This window comes from Electrona antarctica (genome assembly GCF_951216825.1).
Source record: "Electrona antarctica genome assembly, chromosome: 9".
Lineage (NCBI taxonomy): Eukaryota > Metazoa > Chordata > Actinopteri > Myctophiformes > Myctophidae > Electrona > Electrona antarctica.
Window position 1 is genome coordinate 57,651,216 of NC_136790.1, and position 20,637 is coordinate 57,671,852.

The following is a 20,637-nucleotide window of genomic DNA, read 5'->3' on the forward strand; positions in this document are numbered from 1 at the left end:
GGGGGAGAGAGGAGGATGAGGAGGAGGTGGGGGAGAGAGGAGGAGGAGGAGGAGGGATTACTTCACGGATCCAGAGCTTTTTGTTCTACAAACAGCTTCCCTGACGAACCTCCTGGAACATGAATTATTAATGCTTCTCTATCTCAGCCTGAGGGCAGAACAAACCTTCTATGAATCACAATGCTGTCATAGTGTTATACGCTGCAACCTATACATTCACTCTATATGAATCACAATGCTGTCATAGTGTTATACGCTGTAACCTATACATTCACTTCACTCTATATGAATCACAATGCTGTCATAGTGTTATACGCTGCCACCTATACATTCACTCTAAATGAATCACAATGCTGTCATAGTGTTATACGCTGCAACCTATACATTCACTCTATATGAATCACAATGCTGTATATTCTGGTGGTCCATGGACTGACATATATATTCTGTGGTGGTCCATGGACTGACATATATATTCTGTGGTGGTCCATGGACTGACATGTATATTCTGTGGTGGTCCATGCAGTGCCATATATTGTCTGTGGTGGTACTTGGTATAAAAAGGTTGATAACCAGCTGATCTATAGCATAATAAAAAATAAAGCCAAATTAAGATCTGCACTAACATTGTTGCTAGGCCTGTTGAATTTGTGTTACGTTCCTTTAGCCCAGACCAAGAGCATGCTTAGACTGGCCAAGAGTATCTCCTCTGACCTACATGTTTTAAATCTGTGCTTCCCAAAGTGGGGTCCGGGGACCCCCAGGAGTCCTTGAGGGAGTTCCAGGGGGTCCCCAGCCAAATGATAGTTGGAAACCAAATGGACCCTCATGGGTCTGTAACTCAGAGAGTCTACAAATGGAACCAAATGGACCCTTATGGGTCTGTAACTCAGAGAGTCTACAAATGGAACCAAATGGACCCGTTAGGGTCCATTTGGTTCCATGTGTACACTCTCAGAGTTAAATTAACTTTGATTTTACAATATACTGTACATTGGGGGTCCCAGAGATAGAAATGCCATTAAATGGGGGTCCGTAGACGAATGCATGTCAAACTGGGGGGTCCTTGAAATTAAACGGGTTGAGAATCACTGCTAGAGCCGTATAAATCTTCTCTTATGAGGGTCCGTGGCATATATTTTCAAATGGAGGTCCGCGGGTTAAAGAGTGTCAATTTGGGGGTCCTTGACATGATGAAGTTTGGGAACCACTATTTTAAATGATGGAAAAAAGCATAATGAAACTTGTATAATGTTGCCTTGTAGAGGTTGTCTATAGAGCGTCGCAGTCCCGCCTCCTACCCTGGACCAGGAAATGAAACCCAATGCATTATTCTCATAGACATTTCTTAAAGTATTTATTTAAAGACGGTTACGCCGCGGACAAAGCCAACTCGAGTCGTGACAACTCATGACAACACAAACAATATTTTGGACCAAACAAATAATTAGAAAGAAGAAAAAAACGGCAGGTTACAACACTTTTTTTGTTGTTTTTCTTCTTTGTAATTATTTGTTTGGTCCAAAATATTGTTTGTGTTGTCATGAGTTGTCACGACTCGAGTTGGCTTTGTCCGCGGCGTAACCGTCTTTAAATAAATACTTTAAGAAATGTCTATGAGAATAATGCATTGGGTTTCATAAATATGTGACCACACCACCACACCTATAGAGCGTCGCAGTCCCGCCTCCTACCCTGGACCAGGAAATGAAACCCAATGCATTATTCTCATAGACATTTCTTAAAGTATTTATTTAAAGACGGTTACGCCGCGGACAAAGCCAACTCGAGTAGTGACAACTCATGACAACACAAACAATATTTTGGACCAAACAAATAATTACAAAGAAGAAAAACAACAAAAAAAGTGTTGTAACCTGCCGTTTTTTTCTTCTTTCTAATTATTTGTTTGGTCCAAAATATTGTTTGTGTTGTCATGAGTTGTCACGACTCGAGTTGGCTTTGTCCGCGGCGTATATTATATCCTTGTATAGGTTGTCTATGGTGGTGATGTGGTCACATATATAGCCTTGTATAGGTTGTCTATGGTGTGGTGGTGTGGTCACATATATATCCTTGTATAGGTTGTCTATGGTGTGGTGATGTGGTCACATATATATCCTTGTATAGGTTGTCTATGGTGTGGTGATGTGGTCACATATATATCCTTGTATAGGTTGTCTATGGTGTGGTGATGTGGTCACATATATATCCTTGTATAGGTTGTCTATGGTCATAACTGGCATTAAGCTACTGAATTGGAAGAGTTATCATACCAAAATATAAACTAGAGACATGTAGGGCTACACAAAATATAAACATTTTACGGTCACCTTAGGGCTTAGACGGTACCAGAATCTGTCTCGGCCTGTTTGGACTACAAGGATAATGAATGGCTAGGAGGTCACTGTGGACTACAACAATGAATGGCTAGGAGGTCATTGTGGACTACAACACTGAATGGCTAGGAGGTCATTGTGGACTACAGATAATGAATGACTAGGAGGTAATTGTGGACTACAGATAATGAATAGCTAGGTGGTCAGTGTGGACTACAAGGATGAATGGCTAGGTGGTCATTGTGGACTACAATAATGAATGGCTAGGTGGTCATTGTGGACTACAATAATTAATGGCTAGGTGGTCATTGTGGACTACAGATAATGAATGGCTAGGTGGTCATTGTGGACTACAATAATGAATGGCTAGGTGGTCATTGTGGACTACAATAATGAATGGCTAGGTGGTCATTGTGGACTACAATAATTAATGGCTAGGTGGTCATTGTGGACTACAGATAATGAATGGCTAGGTGGTCATTTTGGACTACAACAATGAATGGCTAGGTGGTCATTTTGGACTACAGATAATGAATGGCTAGGTGGTCATTGTGGACTACAACAATGAATGGCTAGGTGGTCATTGTGGACTACAACAATGAATGGCTAGATGGTCAGTGTGGACTAATTCTTTTTACATGTTTTTAAACTCTCCTTCCTACGACGATGTTATTTAAACCCCATGCTGATCTATTTTGATGGAGACAGGAGAGATGATCAGAGGAGCAGAGTTTCTAACACCTTTATTAGGACGTGGACAGAAGAATGGAAAGAGTTTCTCAGTGAAGGAGCAGCCAGTGAAAGAGTAGAGGTGAACTCTGGCCTCCACATCATAAAAGGAGACCAGACCCTCCTCATAATCCACAAACACTCCCAATTTCTGGAGCTCCTCTCTTACAGGGAGGAGGACAGCAGGGTCAGCAGCAGCATGGTACTCATTTCCATTCCACAACACTATAGTCCAGTAACCATTGTTGGGACTCCATGTGCTTGATCCCTTCCTGTTGATGGACTCTCTGACCACCCCTAAACCATAGTCAGTCTTCCCTCCAACCTAGACCTCATAGTAAAACCTTCCTGAGGAGAAGCTTTGTTTTCCTAAGACACAGACACCTTTAGAGAATCTATCTGTGTTGTTTGGGAGATTCCTCTTTACGTTTCCATCACTCACTTGTTTTCCATCCTCAGACAGGATGAGCCAGTCATTTGCTGTATCATCCTCAGCTCAGCATCACACAGCTGCTTCTTCATCTCCTGACTGATAGTCTTCTCCAGCTGAGACACAGCTGTCCTCAATGAACCCACATGTGAAGACTGATGGACATTGACCTTTGTCCAGTCCTTGGTGGTCTCCACTCTGTGTTGATGGATGTGAAGTTCTGGAGGAGGTGGAGGTGGTCTTCAGTGTGTGAGAGCTGTTCCAGCTCAGAGATTCTCTTCTCCAACTGAGTGACTTCCTGTTGCAGATCTTCGATGATGACTTCAGCCTGTTCCTCTGTTGTTTTCTGCTTCTCTTCAACCACACCAATGAGCTCAGCCTGGCTTCTCTCAATACAGCTGATCAGAGCAGTGAAGACCTGAACACTGACGGCTATGACTGCATCTGCATCTTTCCTGCTGATCTCTACTGAGCGTTTGACCTCCTGAATCTTCTCTTGTCTCTCCTGGATCATCTGCTGAACTTCCTCTGTCTTTGCTTCATCTTCTTCTTTCAACTTGTTGCTCCTGAACTGTTGAACCATCTCAGACAACAAAGTATTGACGGATACTTTTGGTCTCGTGTAGAAGGTTTCTTGACACAGTGGACACTTGCACACATCACTAGTGTCCCAGTAACGTGTGATGCAGGCTTTGCAGTAGTTGTGTCCACACGGAGTGCTGATTGGATCAGTGAACACATCAAGTGATCTTCAGACAGAACGCTGGCGGACGCCATTTCTACACCGCTGAGAATAAAAGCTACAAACTGAATAAGTTCCTTCGTAAGAGAGAGAACGCAACCGAGGTGCTGAATGTCATTCTCTCACTGTGGGCTCTGCTTTTATACCAGGCACTGTGACATCACTGTGACGTCACTGTGACCACAAGCCACGCCCCCCCTACACAGTGTTCCGTGTCAGCCATGCCCAAATAAGGAGTTCCTTCCGTGATGTCACGCTGGCCTCCTAAGTACACTGATCGGTAATGTTAGGTAGCCATAGCAACCCAACGTCAACGTTTTGAAGTTTTGAAGATATGGCTTATAGAGTAATGTCTTGCAGAAGTTGAGAAAACAGGATTGAAAGGTTCACTTCTGTGGACTCTAACATTACACCTAGCTACATGTTTAAGCATTTATTTCATATTTACATGTCTTCTGTGGACTCTAACATTACACCTAGCTACATGTTTAAGCATTTATTTCATATTTACATGTCTTCTGTGGTTTCTAACATTACACCTAGCTACATGTTTAAGCATTTATTTCATATTTACATGTCTTTTGTGGACTCTAACATTACACCTAGCTACATGTTTAAGCATTTATTTCATATTTACGTCGATTTCAGCTCTGACTTTTTCTTTCAGACATGATCTAGTATGTGAAGAGTCTGCCTGTGCTATTAACTCATTTTGAAAAAATAAATAAATCTAGTCACATTTACATGCAGACACAGATACAGATTTGTCCATATATGGGCATATGGGATGGGGGAGGCAATGGGAAAATGTTCCATTTGTGTGCACACCTCACCAACCTTAATCCGGTGGTTTTAACGCACCCCTCACCAACCTTAATCCGGTCGTTTTAACGCACCCCTCACCAACCTTAATCCGGTCGTCTTAACGCACCCCTCACCAACCTAAACCCTAATCAAAAACATTTTTGAGAGCAATGTTTAGCTGTAAATGACATTGTGTGTTAGTTTACAGCTGTCATGTTGTTTAGTTAAATGAAATTGTGTTAGTTTACAGCTGTCATGTTGTTTAGTTAAATTACATTGTGTGTTAGTTTACAGCTGTCATGTTGTTTAGTTAAATAATTTAACTAAACAACATGACAGCTGTAAACTAACACACAATGTAATTTAACTAAACAACATGACAGCTGTAAACTAACACAATTTCATTTAACTAAACAACATGACAGCTGTAAACTAACACACAATGTAATTTAACTAAACAACATGACAGCTGTAAACTAACACAATTTCATTTAACTAAACAACATGACAGCTGTAAACTAACACACAATGTAATTTAACTTAAATTACATTGTGTGTTAGTTTACAGCTGTCATGTTGTTTAGTTAAATGACATTGTGTGTTAGTTTACAGCTGTCATGTTGTTTAGTTAAATTACATTGTGTGTTAGTTTACAGCTGTCATGTTGTTTAGTTAAATGACATTGTGTGTTAGTTTACAGCTGTCATGTTGTTAAGTTAAATGACAAATGTGTTAGTTTACAGCTGTCATGTTGTTTAGTTAATTACATTGTGTTAGTTTACAGCTGTCATGTTGTTTAGTTAAATTACATTGTGTGTTAGTTTTCAGCTGTCATGTTAGAAACAGCAGTAAATCACAGCAGGTGCTCCGAAGGTTTGATTAGGCAGCGGTCTGTTATCCAGAAATAACAGACCACTGCATTTGGCGATTGACCAATCATAATCAAGCATTCAACCAAGCCGTGTAATAAATACAGAATAAACAACGGGCCTTGACGTATTTAACCCCTCAATGCTCAACGATTACGTAAATAACTGTGCGAGATCGCTATGGACATTACTGATGCATACGCACGCACGCACGCACGCACGCACACACGCACGCACACACGCACGCACGCACGCACGCACGCACGTACAAATGCATAAGCGAATGGGCAAGACACCAATACACGCACACACACACACACACACACACACACACACACACACACACACACACACACACACACACCCACACACACACACACACACACACACACACACAAACACACACACGTATGCACACACCATAACTTAAGTATGAGCTTAGGGGCAAAAAAACACCAGCACATAGACACACGCACGCACACACAGAGATAAGTAATGTATGCACACACCCGCCTGGGGGGTGTGTGTAAAAACAACGGAGCCTGTTGTGTTGTTTAAGATGATGAGAGGAATGCTGCTGGCGTTCTACAGACACACGCACGCACGCGCACGCACACGCACGCGCACGCACACACACACACACACACACACACACACACACACACACACACACACACACACACACACACACACATCTGTAATGCACAGTAAATATAAGCACACATATCGCTGGTTCTCAACCAGTGGTCCTTGGGAAGGTCCCAGGTGGTCCGGGGACCACCAGTGGTCCTTGGGAAGGTCCCAGGGGGTCCGGGGACCACCAGCAGTCCTTGGGAAGGTTCTAGGTGGTCCGGGGACCACCAGCGGTCCTTGGGAAGGTCCCAGGGGGTCCGGGGACCACCAGCAGTCCTTGGGAAGGTTCTAGGTGGTCCGGGGACCACCAGCGGTCCTTGGGAAGGTCCCAGGTGGTCCGGGGACCACCAGCGGTCCTCAGGAAGGTCCCAGGTGGACCCAGGGGGTCCAGGGACCACCAGCGGTCCTTGGGAAGGTCCCAGGTGGTCCCCAGCTAAATGATGACGGAGGAGTTGGTAACCAAATGGACTAGGGGTTGCACGATTATGAAATTATGAGCGATATCTGCGGTCTTCTGATTATTTACAGGGTCAAATCTGCCGATACCGATTCTGACTGATTCTGATATTATACAGAGGACCACAATGGAAACAAGCCTATAGGCCCTATAGGGGCTGATTGGCCCAAAGCCTGTTAATAAAGTATTCAATCAATCAATAAATAGCCTAGACTCTTTTCCAAGCGTCTGTTTTACAGTTTATTTTTACTTAAGATTTTACATCATATTTGATTTTGTTCTAGACTAGATGTGCGGTACTTCATTTTAAATCGTTTTTTTCTGGTGAAAACCGATTTTTACGGCCGATATGGACGACTACTACCGATTATATGGAGCAACCCTCAAATGGACCCTTATTGGTCTTTAACTCTTCAGAGAGGGTCCATTTGGTTTCATTTTACGCTCTGACAATCTACTGACCTGTTGTGTTTCTGACAATCAATGACCTGTTGTGTTTCTGACAATCTACTGAACTGTTGTTTTTCTGACAATCAATGACCTGTTGTGTTTCTGACAATCAATGACCTGTTGTGTTTCTGACAATCAATGACCTGTTGTGTTACTGACAATCAATGACCTGTTGTGTTACTGACAATCAATGACCTGTTGTGTTACTGACAATCAATGACCTGTTGTGTTTCTTACAATCAATGACCTGTTGTGTTTCTGACAATCAATGACCTGTTGTGTTACTGACAATCAATGACCTGTTGTGTTTCTGACAATCTACTGAATTCACCCTTTGTCAAGTCCCGTCCCTGGTTCTGCCCCTCTTCGCTCCCATGGTTGCCGTTCAACTGAAAAATGAGGTGTTTTTCAGTTGCTTCGTGTTGATATTCTGTGAGTTCAGTTCTTATTTTAAACTTGGTTTCAGTAAAAAAGGAACACCACAGGTGCAGCATGGGGACTGCAGGCAGATCATGTTGGTGTTGAGTTTTTTCCAAAAATGATGTTTTAGCAAATTCAACATAAACAAGGCTGAACCAGGGCGGAAAGAGGCTGCTGGTTGGTCAGTCAGGGACCAATCAGAAGGCTGACAAAGGGTGAACTGCCAATGGCAGGACGTGTACAGTTCTCAAACAGCACATCTGTAGGGTGGGGGCAGAGTAATCTAGTAAGAGAGTGGTGACACGCTTTGATCTCACCGCAAAGCGGGTGCCTATGGGCGATAGTTCCAAACATTGCTTCTATCGCTGGAACTATTCCATTGAGATAGAATGAGCACTTCCGCATTCCATTGTTACAATGAGAGTCAACGGGAGTGTCATTACTCTATAGATTACTCTATAGATTACTCTATAGAATACTCTATAGATTACTCTCTTACTAGATTACTCTGGGTGGGGGTACACTTCCCTGCGTCCCCAGCTAAATGATAGTTAGGAACCAAATGGACCCTTATCAGTCTGTAACTCTGAGAGTGTACAAATGGAACAAAAATGTGGTTCCATTTCTACACTCTCAGAGTTAAATTAACATTGATTTTACAATATAAATTGGGGGTCCCAGAGATAGAAATTACATTCAATGGGGGTCTATAGAATAATGCATGTCAAACTGGGGGTCCTTGAAATTAAACGGGTTGAGAATCACTGGCATATCTCTACAAATGGGGGTCCGCGGGCTGATTAGTGGCAGTTTTTTATGAAGGCAGAGAGAGAATGGTTCCTCATCATAACTTATATTTAGTATTTAGCCAATTAGACTGTACTCGTTTTGGCGCTCATAAGTACAGTAACACACACACGTGCACGCACGCACGCACACACGCACGCACGCACGCACGCACGCACGCACACACGCACACACGCACGTACGTCCATCAGAGCGTGCTCTGGGCTCCGTAGAGACTCCTCAGTGATTCATCATTCCAGGCTTCACCTCTGGGTGGAGAGGAGAGGAGAGGAGAGGAGAGGAGAGGAGAGGAGAGGAGAGGAGAGGAGAGGAGAGGAGAGGAGAGGAGAGGAGAGGAGAGGAGAGGAGAGGAGAGGAGAGGAGAGGAGAGGAGAGGCTTCACCTCTGGGACGTCCTTTGTTGCTGCTTGCATTCTGTTAACGCAGAGGGGACGAGGACTCTTAGCTGCTGAGAGAGAGAGAGAGAGAGAGAGAGAGAGAGTCAGGGGGCGTGACTGCGATGTTGAATGGAGTACATCAGCGTTACAGTGAATAGACCCCCCCCCCCCCCCTCGCACCTCCACCTTACTGTCACTAGGCTGAGGAGAGGAGAGGAGAGGAGAGGAGAGGAGAGGAGAGGCGTTTTAACCTGTCACGAGTTAGTTTTAACCTGCCACAGGTTATTTTTAACCTGCCACAGGTTATTTTTAACCTGCCACGGGTTATTTTTAACCTGCCACGGGTTATTTTTAACCTGCCACAGGTTATTTTTAACCTGCCACAGGTTATTTTTAACCTGCCACGGGTTATTTTTAACCTGCCACGGGTTATTTTTAACCTGCCACAGGTTATTTTTAACCTGCCACGGGTTAGTTTTAACCTGCCACGGGTTAGTTTTAACCTGCCACAGGTTATTTTTAACCTGCCACGGGTTAGTTTTAACCTGCCACGGGTTATTTTTAACCTGCCACAGGTTATTTTTAACCTGCCACAGGTTATTTTTAACCTGCCACGGGTTAGTTTTAACCTGCCACGGGTTATTTTTAACCTGCCACAGGTTATTTTTAACCTGCCACGGGTTAGTTTTAACCTGCCACGGGTTAGTTTTAACCTGCCACAGGTTATTTTTAACCTGCCACAGGTTATTTTTAACCTGCCACGGGTTAGTTTTAACCTGCCACAGGTTATTTTTAAGCTGCCACAGGTTATTTTTAACCTGCCACAGGTTATTTTTAAGCTGCCACAGGTTATTTTTAACCTGCCACGGGTTATTTTTAACCTGCCACGGGTTATTTTTAACCTGCCACGGGTTAGTTTTAACCTGCCACACATGCCCATAACACCCAGAGCCCCAGGAACGCTCCCAGGGCTCGTACTGTAGTGTACTCTGTGCCTATTTACTCAGTGCTGAACTCTATTGGCCACTTTAGGTGTTGCAGCTGTCCGCGCTCGGACACAGAGACGTACACATATACATAGGGACACACATAGCTGCGTTATTGGTGAAGACTTTCACCTATCATGTGTGTGTGTGTGCGTGTGTGCGTGTGCGCGTGTACGTGTGCGTCTCCGCGCTTCCAATTTGAGATTTCACGCCATTGCCTCATCATCTCTATAAAAATAAAGCACTTATTTAATAAAACACCCAGCTGGTCAATTAATATTTTATCGTCACATTGTGCATAATTAACACGGCGTAACCGTAACTCATTAGACTAGGCTTCATTTATTATGCAGAAATAAATACATAAACATTTGTTGATTCAGCATCAGTGGAGATCTATTATTTTATATAATAATAATACAGTTCCTAAAACGACCAGATTAACTCTGTATGTTGTCTCTATCGAGAAGAAACCTCGGAAGTCCAAGAATGTTGCTTTATGAGTAGGGATGGAGTTCGATAACCGATACCCGAAAAAATACGATAACAAGCTTACCTGGTATCAATAAGCTTTGGCCTTATCCAGTACCCGGTATCGATAAGCTTTGGGCTTATCCAGTACCAGGTATCGATAAGCTTTGGGCTTATCCAGTACCCGGTATCGGTAAGCTTTGGGCTTATCGAGTACCCGGTATCGATAAGCTTTGGGCTTATCGAGTACCCGGTATCGATAAGCTTTGGGCTTATCCAGTACCCGTTATCGATAAGCTTTGGGCTTATCCAGTACCCGGTATCGATAAGCTTTGGGCTTATCGAGTAGCCGGTATCGATAAGCTTTGGGCTTATCGAGTACCCGGTATCGATAAGATTTGGGCTTATCGAGTACCTGGTATCGATAAGATTTGGGCTTATCCAGTACCCGGTATCGATAAGCTTTGGGCTTATCCAGTACCCGGTATCGATAAGCTTTGGGCTTATCCAGTACCCGGTATCGATAAGCTTTGTTTGGGCTTATCGAGTAGCCGGTATCAATAAGCTTTGGGCTTATCAAGCCTGTTATGGAGCATAGCGGTCCATGACGTCATGTTTAAACAATCAAGACAAGAGGCGATCAATAAATAAATGTTAAAGTGACGATACACACACATTAATCAGTTAACAGTAATATTATTGTATTGGTAAAACGTTAGAAAAGTTCTGTATTTGAAGGCTCTTAGTAAAACCATCCCCCACTCCACCCTCACCTCTCTGCCTGACAAACAAACTTTCTAAAACTCAACTGCAATAAATGAAAGATTTATTGCAAGAAATATTGTAAGATTTATTGATGGCTCCACTGTCACCCCCTCCACCCAAAACCGCCTTTTTTCCACCGTTGCAACATCATCGCCCGCCTTCCCTTCGTCCCATGCTATCCCACACTGCCGCTGAGACACTCCTCCATGCCTTCATCACTCCTCCATGCCTTCATCACATCCAGTAGCCTCCTGTATGGCGTCACCACCAAGGTTCTCACAAAACTACTACAGCATGTCCAAAACTCTGACGCCCGCCTGTTCGCCAGAACCTGATCTAGGTACCAGAGAGAGAGAGAGACAGAGACAGAGACAGAGACAGAGAGAGAGAGAGAGAGAGAGAGAGAGAGAGAGAGAGAGAGAGAGAGAGAGACACAGAGAGAGACAGAGACAGAAACAGAAACAGAGACAGAGACAGAGAGACAGAGAAAGAGAGAGAGAGAGAGAGAGACAGAGACAGAGACAGAGACAGAGACAGAGACAGAGACATAGAGACAGAGACAGAGGGACAGAGAGATATTTATTTTTATTTTTACCAAAAACTTTTATTTACAAAACTACTTAAAACAAACACACATCAGATAAATACATTACAGTTCCAACAATAGCTTCAATTCTCTACCTAAAAATGATATTAAATATTAATTAATCGTCTACCACAGAACAAAGTGCATCATCATAACACCATTTTCTCATGAACTCATCAATGTCATTCATTTCTTTAAAAAAATCTATAATCGACCCATATTCTGGCTTTTATAAATGCAAGGAAAAGAGGAACTGCATCTTGTCCCTCCTTGCCCTCGACTTTGTTCTTTCTACTGCAGTATATAGTATACTCCAAAATAAAAGCAGTCTTAGACCACTCTTCACCAAACAAATGAAACATGTTTTCCAAAACAATACAAAAAGTATTTTAAACTCATAGAAACAATGAAAAACGGTCTCCACTTTGTCACAAAAAGGGCATGAACTTGGGACTGTGGGATTGATCATAGAGACAAAACTGTTAACTGCAATGACACCATGTAAAATCCTCCACTGTAAATCACCAGTTCTCTTTTTTATAGGTGGTTTGTATAGTACCCTCCATACAGGTTTCACTTCAATATCCAGCTCTAATTTTTGTCTCCATACTGTGTCGACCATCCCATTAAATTTACACCTGTTCAGTGCTTTTACACAACCTTTATACATCATTTTTCCTTTTGCAGTGTACAAGTCTACATATTCGCTGTCTTCCTTCAATAAAGCACCTGAGAAACCTTCTAGATTAGGAATGAAACCTAGTTCAGGAAAAGGATCATCCTCATCAGGAGTCTCTACTCTGTCACTGTATTCCTGCAACATTATTATCTCATCCTCAGTCAATTTCTCAAGCCACATATTCAAGTTCCTGGTCTGTCGTAACGACCTCATCCCAATAAAATAAGCTACAGCCGTGGTGTCACTCAGACCAGGACCAGCTAAATCAACAATGTTCTTCAGAGTAACAGCCCTGGTAGTACACAGCATGCTGTTGAGACCTGGTGTTGTATTATTCTGAACATCCAACCTGGCTCCATTAATAAGAGGCTCCTCTAATAACCAGTGTAGAGAACATGTGGGCTCTAGTCTCTCCCATTTGAACAGGTCCCAAACCTTAAAAAGTGCTTTATAAAAAGGAGGTAAAGCACGTAGGTTTAAAGCCTTACAATCCATCAAAAACAATGCCTGTCTTTCTCAAGATGCAGCAGCTATTCTGCTCTCTATGTGTATTAAACCTTGTCCCCCCTCCTCTCTTGGTAAATACAACACGCTCTGGGGCACCCAATGTAACCTGTCCCAAAATAAATCCAATAAAATGGCTTGCAGTTTGTGTATAAGTCCTTTAGGGGGCTCCATACATGCCAACCGGTGCCACAGAGCAGAAGCTACTAGATTGTTTATGATTAAAGCTCTGCCTCTAAAGGACATCTGTGGTTTTAACCATTTCCATTTGTTGAGCCTGCCTTCTACTTTTTCAATTACCCCTTCCCAGTTCTGTTTAACTATAGTCTCATTCCCAACATATACTCCTAGATATTTTAGCCCATCCTTCTTCCATGTCAACCCCCCTGGTAAAATGGGCAGACCTTCCCTCCAGTTCCCAACTGCCAATGCTTCACTCTTCTCCCAATTTACTTTTGCTGCTGATAAAATTCCAAAATCATTCACAATTTCTTCTAATTTTTTTATATCCTCTTTGTTATTTATGATAACGATGACATGACATCATCTGCATAAGCCGATAAAATGTGACTTTTGTTCAAATTCTTTAAATGCAGACCTCCTATGCTGTTTCTCACTTTACATAACATGGGCTCTATGGATAAAGAATACAACATTCCTGAAAGGCTGCAGCCCTGTCTTACCCCTCTAGTCACTTTAAAAGGGGCGCTTAGACCACCATTCATTTTCAGTACACTCTCAATGTCCTGGTACAACACCTTGATCATGGCTATTAGACCAGGGCTGAAACCAAAACTCTCCAGAGTATTCCAGAGGTAAAGATATTCAACCCGGTCAAATGCCTTTTGCTGGTCAAGTGAAATGAGACCAGTGTCAACACCTAATGAACCAGAGACGTCCAAAATATCTCGAATTAAGGACACATTGTCCAGAATAGACCTACCACGCACACAATACGTCTGATCTTGATGAATTACCAGGTCCATAACCTCCTTGAGTCTGTTAGCCAAAGCTTTAGAGAGGATTTTATAATCTGTGCAGAGAAGTGAAACGGGGCGCCAATTTTTAATCTCTTGTAGATCTCCTTTCTTTGGTAAGAGAGTTATTACTGCCCTCCTGAAGCTTAGCGGTAGTGTCATGTCTTTGAAACTCTCATTAAACACAGTTAACAGATCTTCACCCATCTCGCTCCAGAACTCCTTGTAAAACTCCACTGGAAGTCCATCAATGCCTGGGGCTTTGCCCCCCTCCATGCCCTGCAGGGCTGTATGAAGCTCCTTTAGCCCCAGTGGAACCTCCAGCTCAGCAGCAGTTGTCTGTGGAATTTTGGGCAAATCGTCACAGAAAGAACTAAACAGTTCCTCGTTCTCCTTGTACTCACTGCTGTACAGTTCAGAATAGAAGTCCACTGCTCGTCTCCGTATCTCGTTAGTGTCTCTTAGTTCTTGTCCTGTAGCAGAGCGTGCATCAGCCTCTTCTGCCCGTTCCTCTTCTCAAGACCGAAGAAGAACTTTGATGGTGCATCCATCAGTGTTGCGCTCTGAAAACGTGACCGTACCAGCGCCCCCTGTGCCTTAGTGCCTAGTAGGTCTGTAAGAGAAGATCTTTTAGACTTGAGGTCTTCAATACAACCTCTATTTCCAGTGGACTCTGCAAAACTCTGTAGTTCCACAATCTCAATCTCCAGATCTTGCATAGATCTGGTGATGTCCCGCGTAACATTAAGAGTGTACTGTTGACAGAGCTGTTTTATCTCTACTTTCCCACAGTCCCACCATTGTCTCAAAGATTTAAAAAAAAAAATTCTGCTCTTAAAAACACCCCAAAAAAACAGCGAAAAACAACTTTAAAATGCGCATCAAAAAGCAAAGCCGTGTTAAAATGCCAATACGCACTTTTAGGTTTTACAATATTAATGAAAACAGTACAGTTAACCAAAGAGTGATCGGTAAAACCAACAGGCACTATTCTACAATTCTTAAAAATATTCAAGTGATGCTTAAAACAATGAACCCTGTCCAACCTTGCCAGAGATATTAAATTATCTCTACTGTGAACCCATGTGTATTGCCTTTTTCCATCATTCATTTTTCTCCACACATCTGCTAGATCATGCGTTTGCATTACTTTCCTCAGTGCGTATTTTGAAGCATTGTGAGGTTCCAAGTGATTCCTATCTAAACTATTTTCCGTACAGTTGTAATCACCTGCCAAAAAAAGATAATCTTCACCATTTAATTTACTTAAAAAATCGCTTAAAGGTATATTCAGTGATTTTACTTAATTCAAATATCACTTATTTTTTATTTTTTTCTGGATAATCCTCCCTACTATAGAGTGCGCTGACCATATAAGGAGTTCCTCCCTGTCCCCAGTGAGCCCCTGGTGTCAAAAAACCCTAGTTTCAGTTTTGGTGGCGGGTGGCAAAGCCTTCATCCAATCAGGATGAGAGGGGCCTTCCTCCAATCATGATCGACTGGGGGCGGGCATTGGTGCACATGCTGTTGGCCTGTTGCACTTCCCCCCACTGTAGAGCGTGCATGTGCACATTTTGTTGCCGGGGCGGACTGGGTGGTTTTCCAAATCACCCAAATCACTGAATGCTCCTTTAACACTTAGGAAAAAAAGCACTCTTTCAGGTCCAATGGTAGGAGCGTACACATTAATGAGAACACACTTATATTGCTCAAAAACTGCTCTAACCACCAAAAGTCTGCCCTCTACAACTTCTTCTATGTCAAAAGACACTGGCGTGAAACTTTTTGAAAAGAGAATACCCACCCCCCCACTGTTTGTGCTCTTGTGACTCAGCACCACCTCCCCCTCCCACTCTCTTTTCCACTCAGACTCATTAGAGCTGTCACTATGAGTCTCCTGCACAAACATAATATCAGTCCTTTTCAGTTTGATTAATTCATATACAGTAACAGAGATCTTTTAACTACATCTCTTGCCCCGTTTAAATTCTGATTTAGTGCTGATATTAAAATTGCTCATTGCAAAAGATAATGAAAAAAACAGCAAAAAAATAAGCTGCACATAGAAAACAAACCCTTAATCATCATCTTCATTGTTTAGTTCTGCTCTAATTTTGGACACAAATTTCCTCAGTCTGAACATCTCCTGGTCAGTAAACCCTCCTCCTCCTTCACTGCTCATCTGATGTCGAGCAGAATCAGCAAACTGCTGACTGTCAGAGAAGTGATCTCCCACCTTCACATTTTTCTTATTTTTTGTTTTCCGTAAAAAATCTCTTTGTCAACAGAAAACTCAAAACCACCATCATCTGTAGACTCATTGTCACTCCCGCTGTCTACTTGTTTTGCTGTTTTAGTTACTTTTTCCTCACTTTGTTGTTTTTTTGCCTTTGAACTTCCTTTGCTACTTCTACCCTTCCTCTTAAGCTGTGGCACTTTTAAGACTTCATCTAACATATCAATATCAGCTCGGCCGGAGTCTGACACTGCATGCATTTCAACCGTTATTTCATTAGTGCTTTGATCAATTTGTTTTCCAGAAATGATAGCCTTTGGCCCAAAAACCATCCCTTCAACAGCTTTCTGTTCCCCTGTGTCTTTCTTTCCTGCCTCACTTTTCTCTGCCTGTATTTCTTCTCTCCCCTGACTGTTTAACCTTCCTCCTATCCCTCCTGACTATTTGACTGTACTTCACCTTCCTCCTGTCCTCCCTCACTCTGACCGTTCTCCTGTACTTCAATATCTTGTTCTTCCTCACTCACCTGACTGTCTGCTTGTATTGCACCTGCCTCCGTCTCATTCTGTTCTGCAGCAGCCCCATCCGCCCCACCAACAGCCTCATTCCTTGCTTGTATTGCACCAGCGTATTGGCTTTATCAATGCTACCAACGAAAAGGATGCTTCCACAACCGACCACTTTACCAGCAGCCAAACTGCATTCTTCCACTGAACACGGACAACTCGCTGAAACTTTAACGCCGTGTTTCCTTGTCAGGCCAACAAAAGGCGTCTCCATCTCGGCGTGCACGCCGACCAGCGTGTGCTGGTCGAGCGTAAACACCACCAAACAACCCGCTATAGACAGCGTTATAGACACCAAAAAACTAGCAACACTACTAATACATTAACAGGTAAAGATAAGATAATAGATAGATAGAAAGATAGAAATCACTTGCAAAAACACCTCTCACGCAGCGCCTCACTCACTCGCGTCCTTCCACTCAGAGAGAGAGACAGAGAGAGACAGAGACAGAGACAGAGACAGAGACAGAGACAGAGGGACAGACAGAGAGAGAGAGAGAGAGAGACAGAGACAGAGACAGAGGGACAGAGAGAGACAGAGAGAGAGACAGAGAGAGACAGAGACAGAGACAGAGAGAGACAGACAGAGACAGAAACAGAGACAGAGTGTTACGAAACCCTTAGTTTTAGCAAAGTCTAGAGGCTAGAGTAACACAACATAAATTATGAAAATGGGATACCAAGCATTAAAGGTGCAAATAAACTGAGACAACACAGGTTTAGAGGCAAAAAGTACCTTAAGTGTTTTTAGTAAATTAAAGCAGGAAATATTTACAGTGTATACAGAATATATTTACAGTGTATACAAGTTCCAAAACAAAAGTATGCCACTGCCAGGGAACACGGATGTTGCCAAAATAACAAACTAAGCAGCTAAGGTGAACACAATACTGTCTAACTGACTGACATGAAAACAAAAAGCCTGACTGCCCAATGAGGATAAATACAAAAGTGGCAACCATCCCTTACCTAGTGTGGTTTAACATAGATTCTGCCTACGTGCTGTCTATGTATAGGGGCCCCCGTCTTACCTGTCCCAAGGCAGGGCATACACACTAGATTTATAGTAGGAGAACAACGACAGAAAGGTTTATGGTCTCTAGGTTAATATACAACTGGTGTTGCTGAAGAGAGAGCCTGCACTGAGCCAACCACAGCCCTTTTATAGGGCACAGATGGGTATGATTGGTTGAAGGCGGAGCCAGGGAATCAGAGGCTAGCCAATGAGGGCTGCTGGAGTCAGCCACACTGGTGGTTATGGACCTCAGACCTGTAGAGAATGAAAGAGGGGAGAGGGAAGGAGAGACAGGGGAGGAATACAGAGAAACCTACCCACGTGGCACGTAACACGCCCACCAACAAGAACAAACTTACCCTAAGTTTGTTCATACCTATACCTAAAAAACTACTGTACTCTCAGGCGCGGGACAACGCATCCGCCAGGACATTGTCCAAGCCTTTCTTATGTCTTATTTCTAGGTGGTAGTTTTGGATGATGAGGGCCCACCGCATCAAGCGCTGCTTCTGATTATACATTCTGTGCAGGAATGTTAGTGGGTTATGGTCGGTGTATATAACAACAGGTACAGAGTTTGAGCCAACATAAACTTCAAAATGCTGCAAAGCCAGCAGTAAGGCCAGTGCTTCCTTCTCAATGGTGGAATAGTTAAGCTGTGGCTTAGTACATTTTCTAGAGAAGAAACAGACGGGGTGATCAATTCCATCAGCACCTTCTTGAAGCAATACAGCCCCAGCTCCCAAGGCACTTGCATCCACCTCTACTTTGAATGGCAGAGCAAAGTCTGGGGCAGCAAGCACAGGAGCACTGCATAGCAATGCTTTGGCCTTTTCAAAGGCCTGCTGACACTCTGAGGACCAGACAAACTGTCTGGTGTCACTGAGCAAGCTAGTTAGAGGAGCCTGTAATGTATTGTGCCTTTCGGGCTTCCGTAGGCACTGTCTAGTTTGTCCCTCATATGTTGCCATACCTGTCAGTGTCGAGTTCCGTTGCCCGCGCTAAACAATAAACAACTCACAAGTCTCATGCTCGTTGATCTCTGTGATTACTCACATTATCTAAGTATCTTACATGGTGTCAGAAACGAGACAAGAACAGACCACGCAACTATGGCTTCCGCAGCATTTGAACACCCCAAGATTGACTGGGAAGCAGCCGATTTGTATCAGGAGTTTGAGAGATTCCGCAGCCACGTTGATTTCGTTTTCGACGGTCCCCTGTCAGCGCTGGAAGCTAAACAGCGTGCGGGCTGGCTCGGAACGTGGATCGGCGAGCAAGGCAGAGAAATCTACAGGACGTTAAACTGGGCCGACGGTGAGAAACAGGATCCGGTCAAAGTTTTGGATAAGTTTGCCGGCTACATAAGACCAAGAAAGAATAAGAGAATAGCAAGGCATGGTTTCAAGCAGAGGAAACAAAGTGCTGCAGAGGGCTTCGACCACTTTGTGAAGGATTTGAAGCTACTACTGATGGACTGTGAGTATGCAGACTCGGATGACATGCTTATTGATGCAATAATAGCAGGAGTGAGAGAAAAACGTGTCCAGGAAAGACTGCTAGATAAAGGTGAGGACCTGACACTGGACAAAGCCATAGAGATTCCCCAGCAGTATGAAATGTCACAAAAGCAAATGATGATTGTCAGGGAGGAGGATGCACAAGTGTCAACAGTGTCCACCAAATCAAAGTCCACAGTCTACAATAAAAAGCCACAGGGCTATGTACAGTCAAGACCCTTTCAGCAGCAGAGACAGACAGCAGGAAATCAAGCCAAGTGCCCAAAATGTGGGAAACACCCCCAACATCAGTGGAACCAGGGAAAATGTCCAGCACAGGGCTCCACATGTTCATACTGTCACAAATCAAACCACTGGGCAGCAGTGTGTCGCAGCCGTGGCATGAGCTCAGTGAGTGTGGAGTCTGCTGAAGAGGACCCACCAGATGAAGAAATACTGGATATATGCCTGACACAGGAGGAGGCTCCAGTAGCCATAGTGGCAGAAGTGGGTGGTAGGCATATGTGTTCTGTCTCAGGAGGTGCAGTTTAGAATTGACACCGGTGCGAAGTGCAACACACTGACTCTGAACAGTTACCAGCTACTAGAGCACCAAGGAGAGCTAAAACGCTCCAACAGAATACTGCACTCCTATTCAAACCACAGGCTGAGACCGGTTGCTGCAGTTGATTTTCCACTCAAATACAAGGACCGTGAAGTCATTGCAGAGCTGGAGATAATGGACATTGCTCAAGAGAATGTGCTCAGTGGTGCTACAGCTGAGGCTTTAGGCCTAATTATTCGACTGAACTCCCTGCAGGAGGGTGAGCACAGCCAACGACACCACGCTGATACAAAATGTGCCCGTGGGCCTGCGTGATTTTCCAGAGTTGACACGCACTACAGGGACCTTGCCCGGCAAATACACAATTAAAATTGATCCAGACGCAAAGGGCGTTGTGCATCCAGTATGCAGGCAACCTGCAGCGCTCAGGGAAAAGATAAGAGATAAACTGGCTGAGATGGTGAGAGATGGTCACATCACAAAGGTGGACCAGCCCACAGAGTGGGTCAGTTCTATGGTGGTCGTCACACGCAAGGACAAGATAATAATCTGCATTGATCCAAGTGACCTGAACATAGCAATCAAACGAGAGCACCACCCAATGCGCACCGTACCAGGTGCAAAAGTATTCTCAGTCTTGGATGCTAAATCTGGATTCCTCCAGATAGAGCTGGACGAGGCATCCTCTTTTCTCACAACCTTCAACACTCCTATAGGGAGGTTCAGATGGCT

General features: G+C 43.6%; 1 protein-coding gene across 1 annotated transcript in view; it reads right to left on the bottom strand.

The window, feature by feature from the left end:
- The window catches only part of LOC306930095 (glutamate receptor 4-like), a gene marked incomplete at both ends in the record, with an annotated part of 197,277 nt that extends 183,463 nt beyond the window's left edge, over positions 1-13,814 (bottom strand). Inside the window, 4 exons of the mRNA XM_079510838.1 lie at positions 3,575-3,718; positions 9,063-9,093; positions 9,237-9,257; positions 13,782-13,814. Of these exons, the coding sequence (XP_079366964.1) occupies positions 3,575-3,718; positions 9,063-9,093; positions 9,237-9,257; positions 13,782-13,814 (229 nt within the window). The remainder of the gene's footprint in view (positions 1-3,574; positions 3,719-9,062; positions 9,094-9,236; positions 9,258-13,781) is intronic.
- Between the last annotated feature and the right edge of the window lie 6,823 nt (positions 13,815-20,637).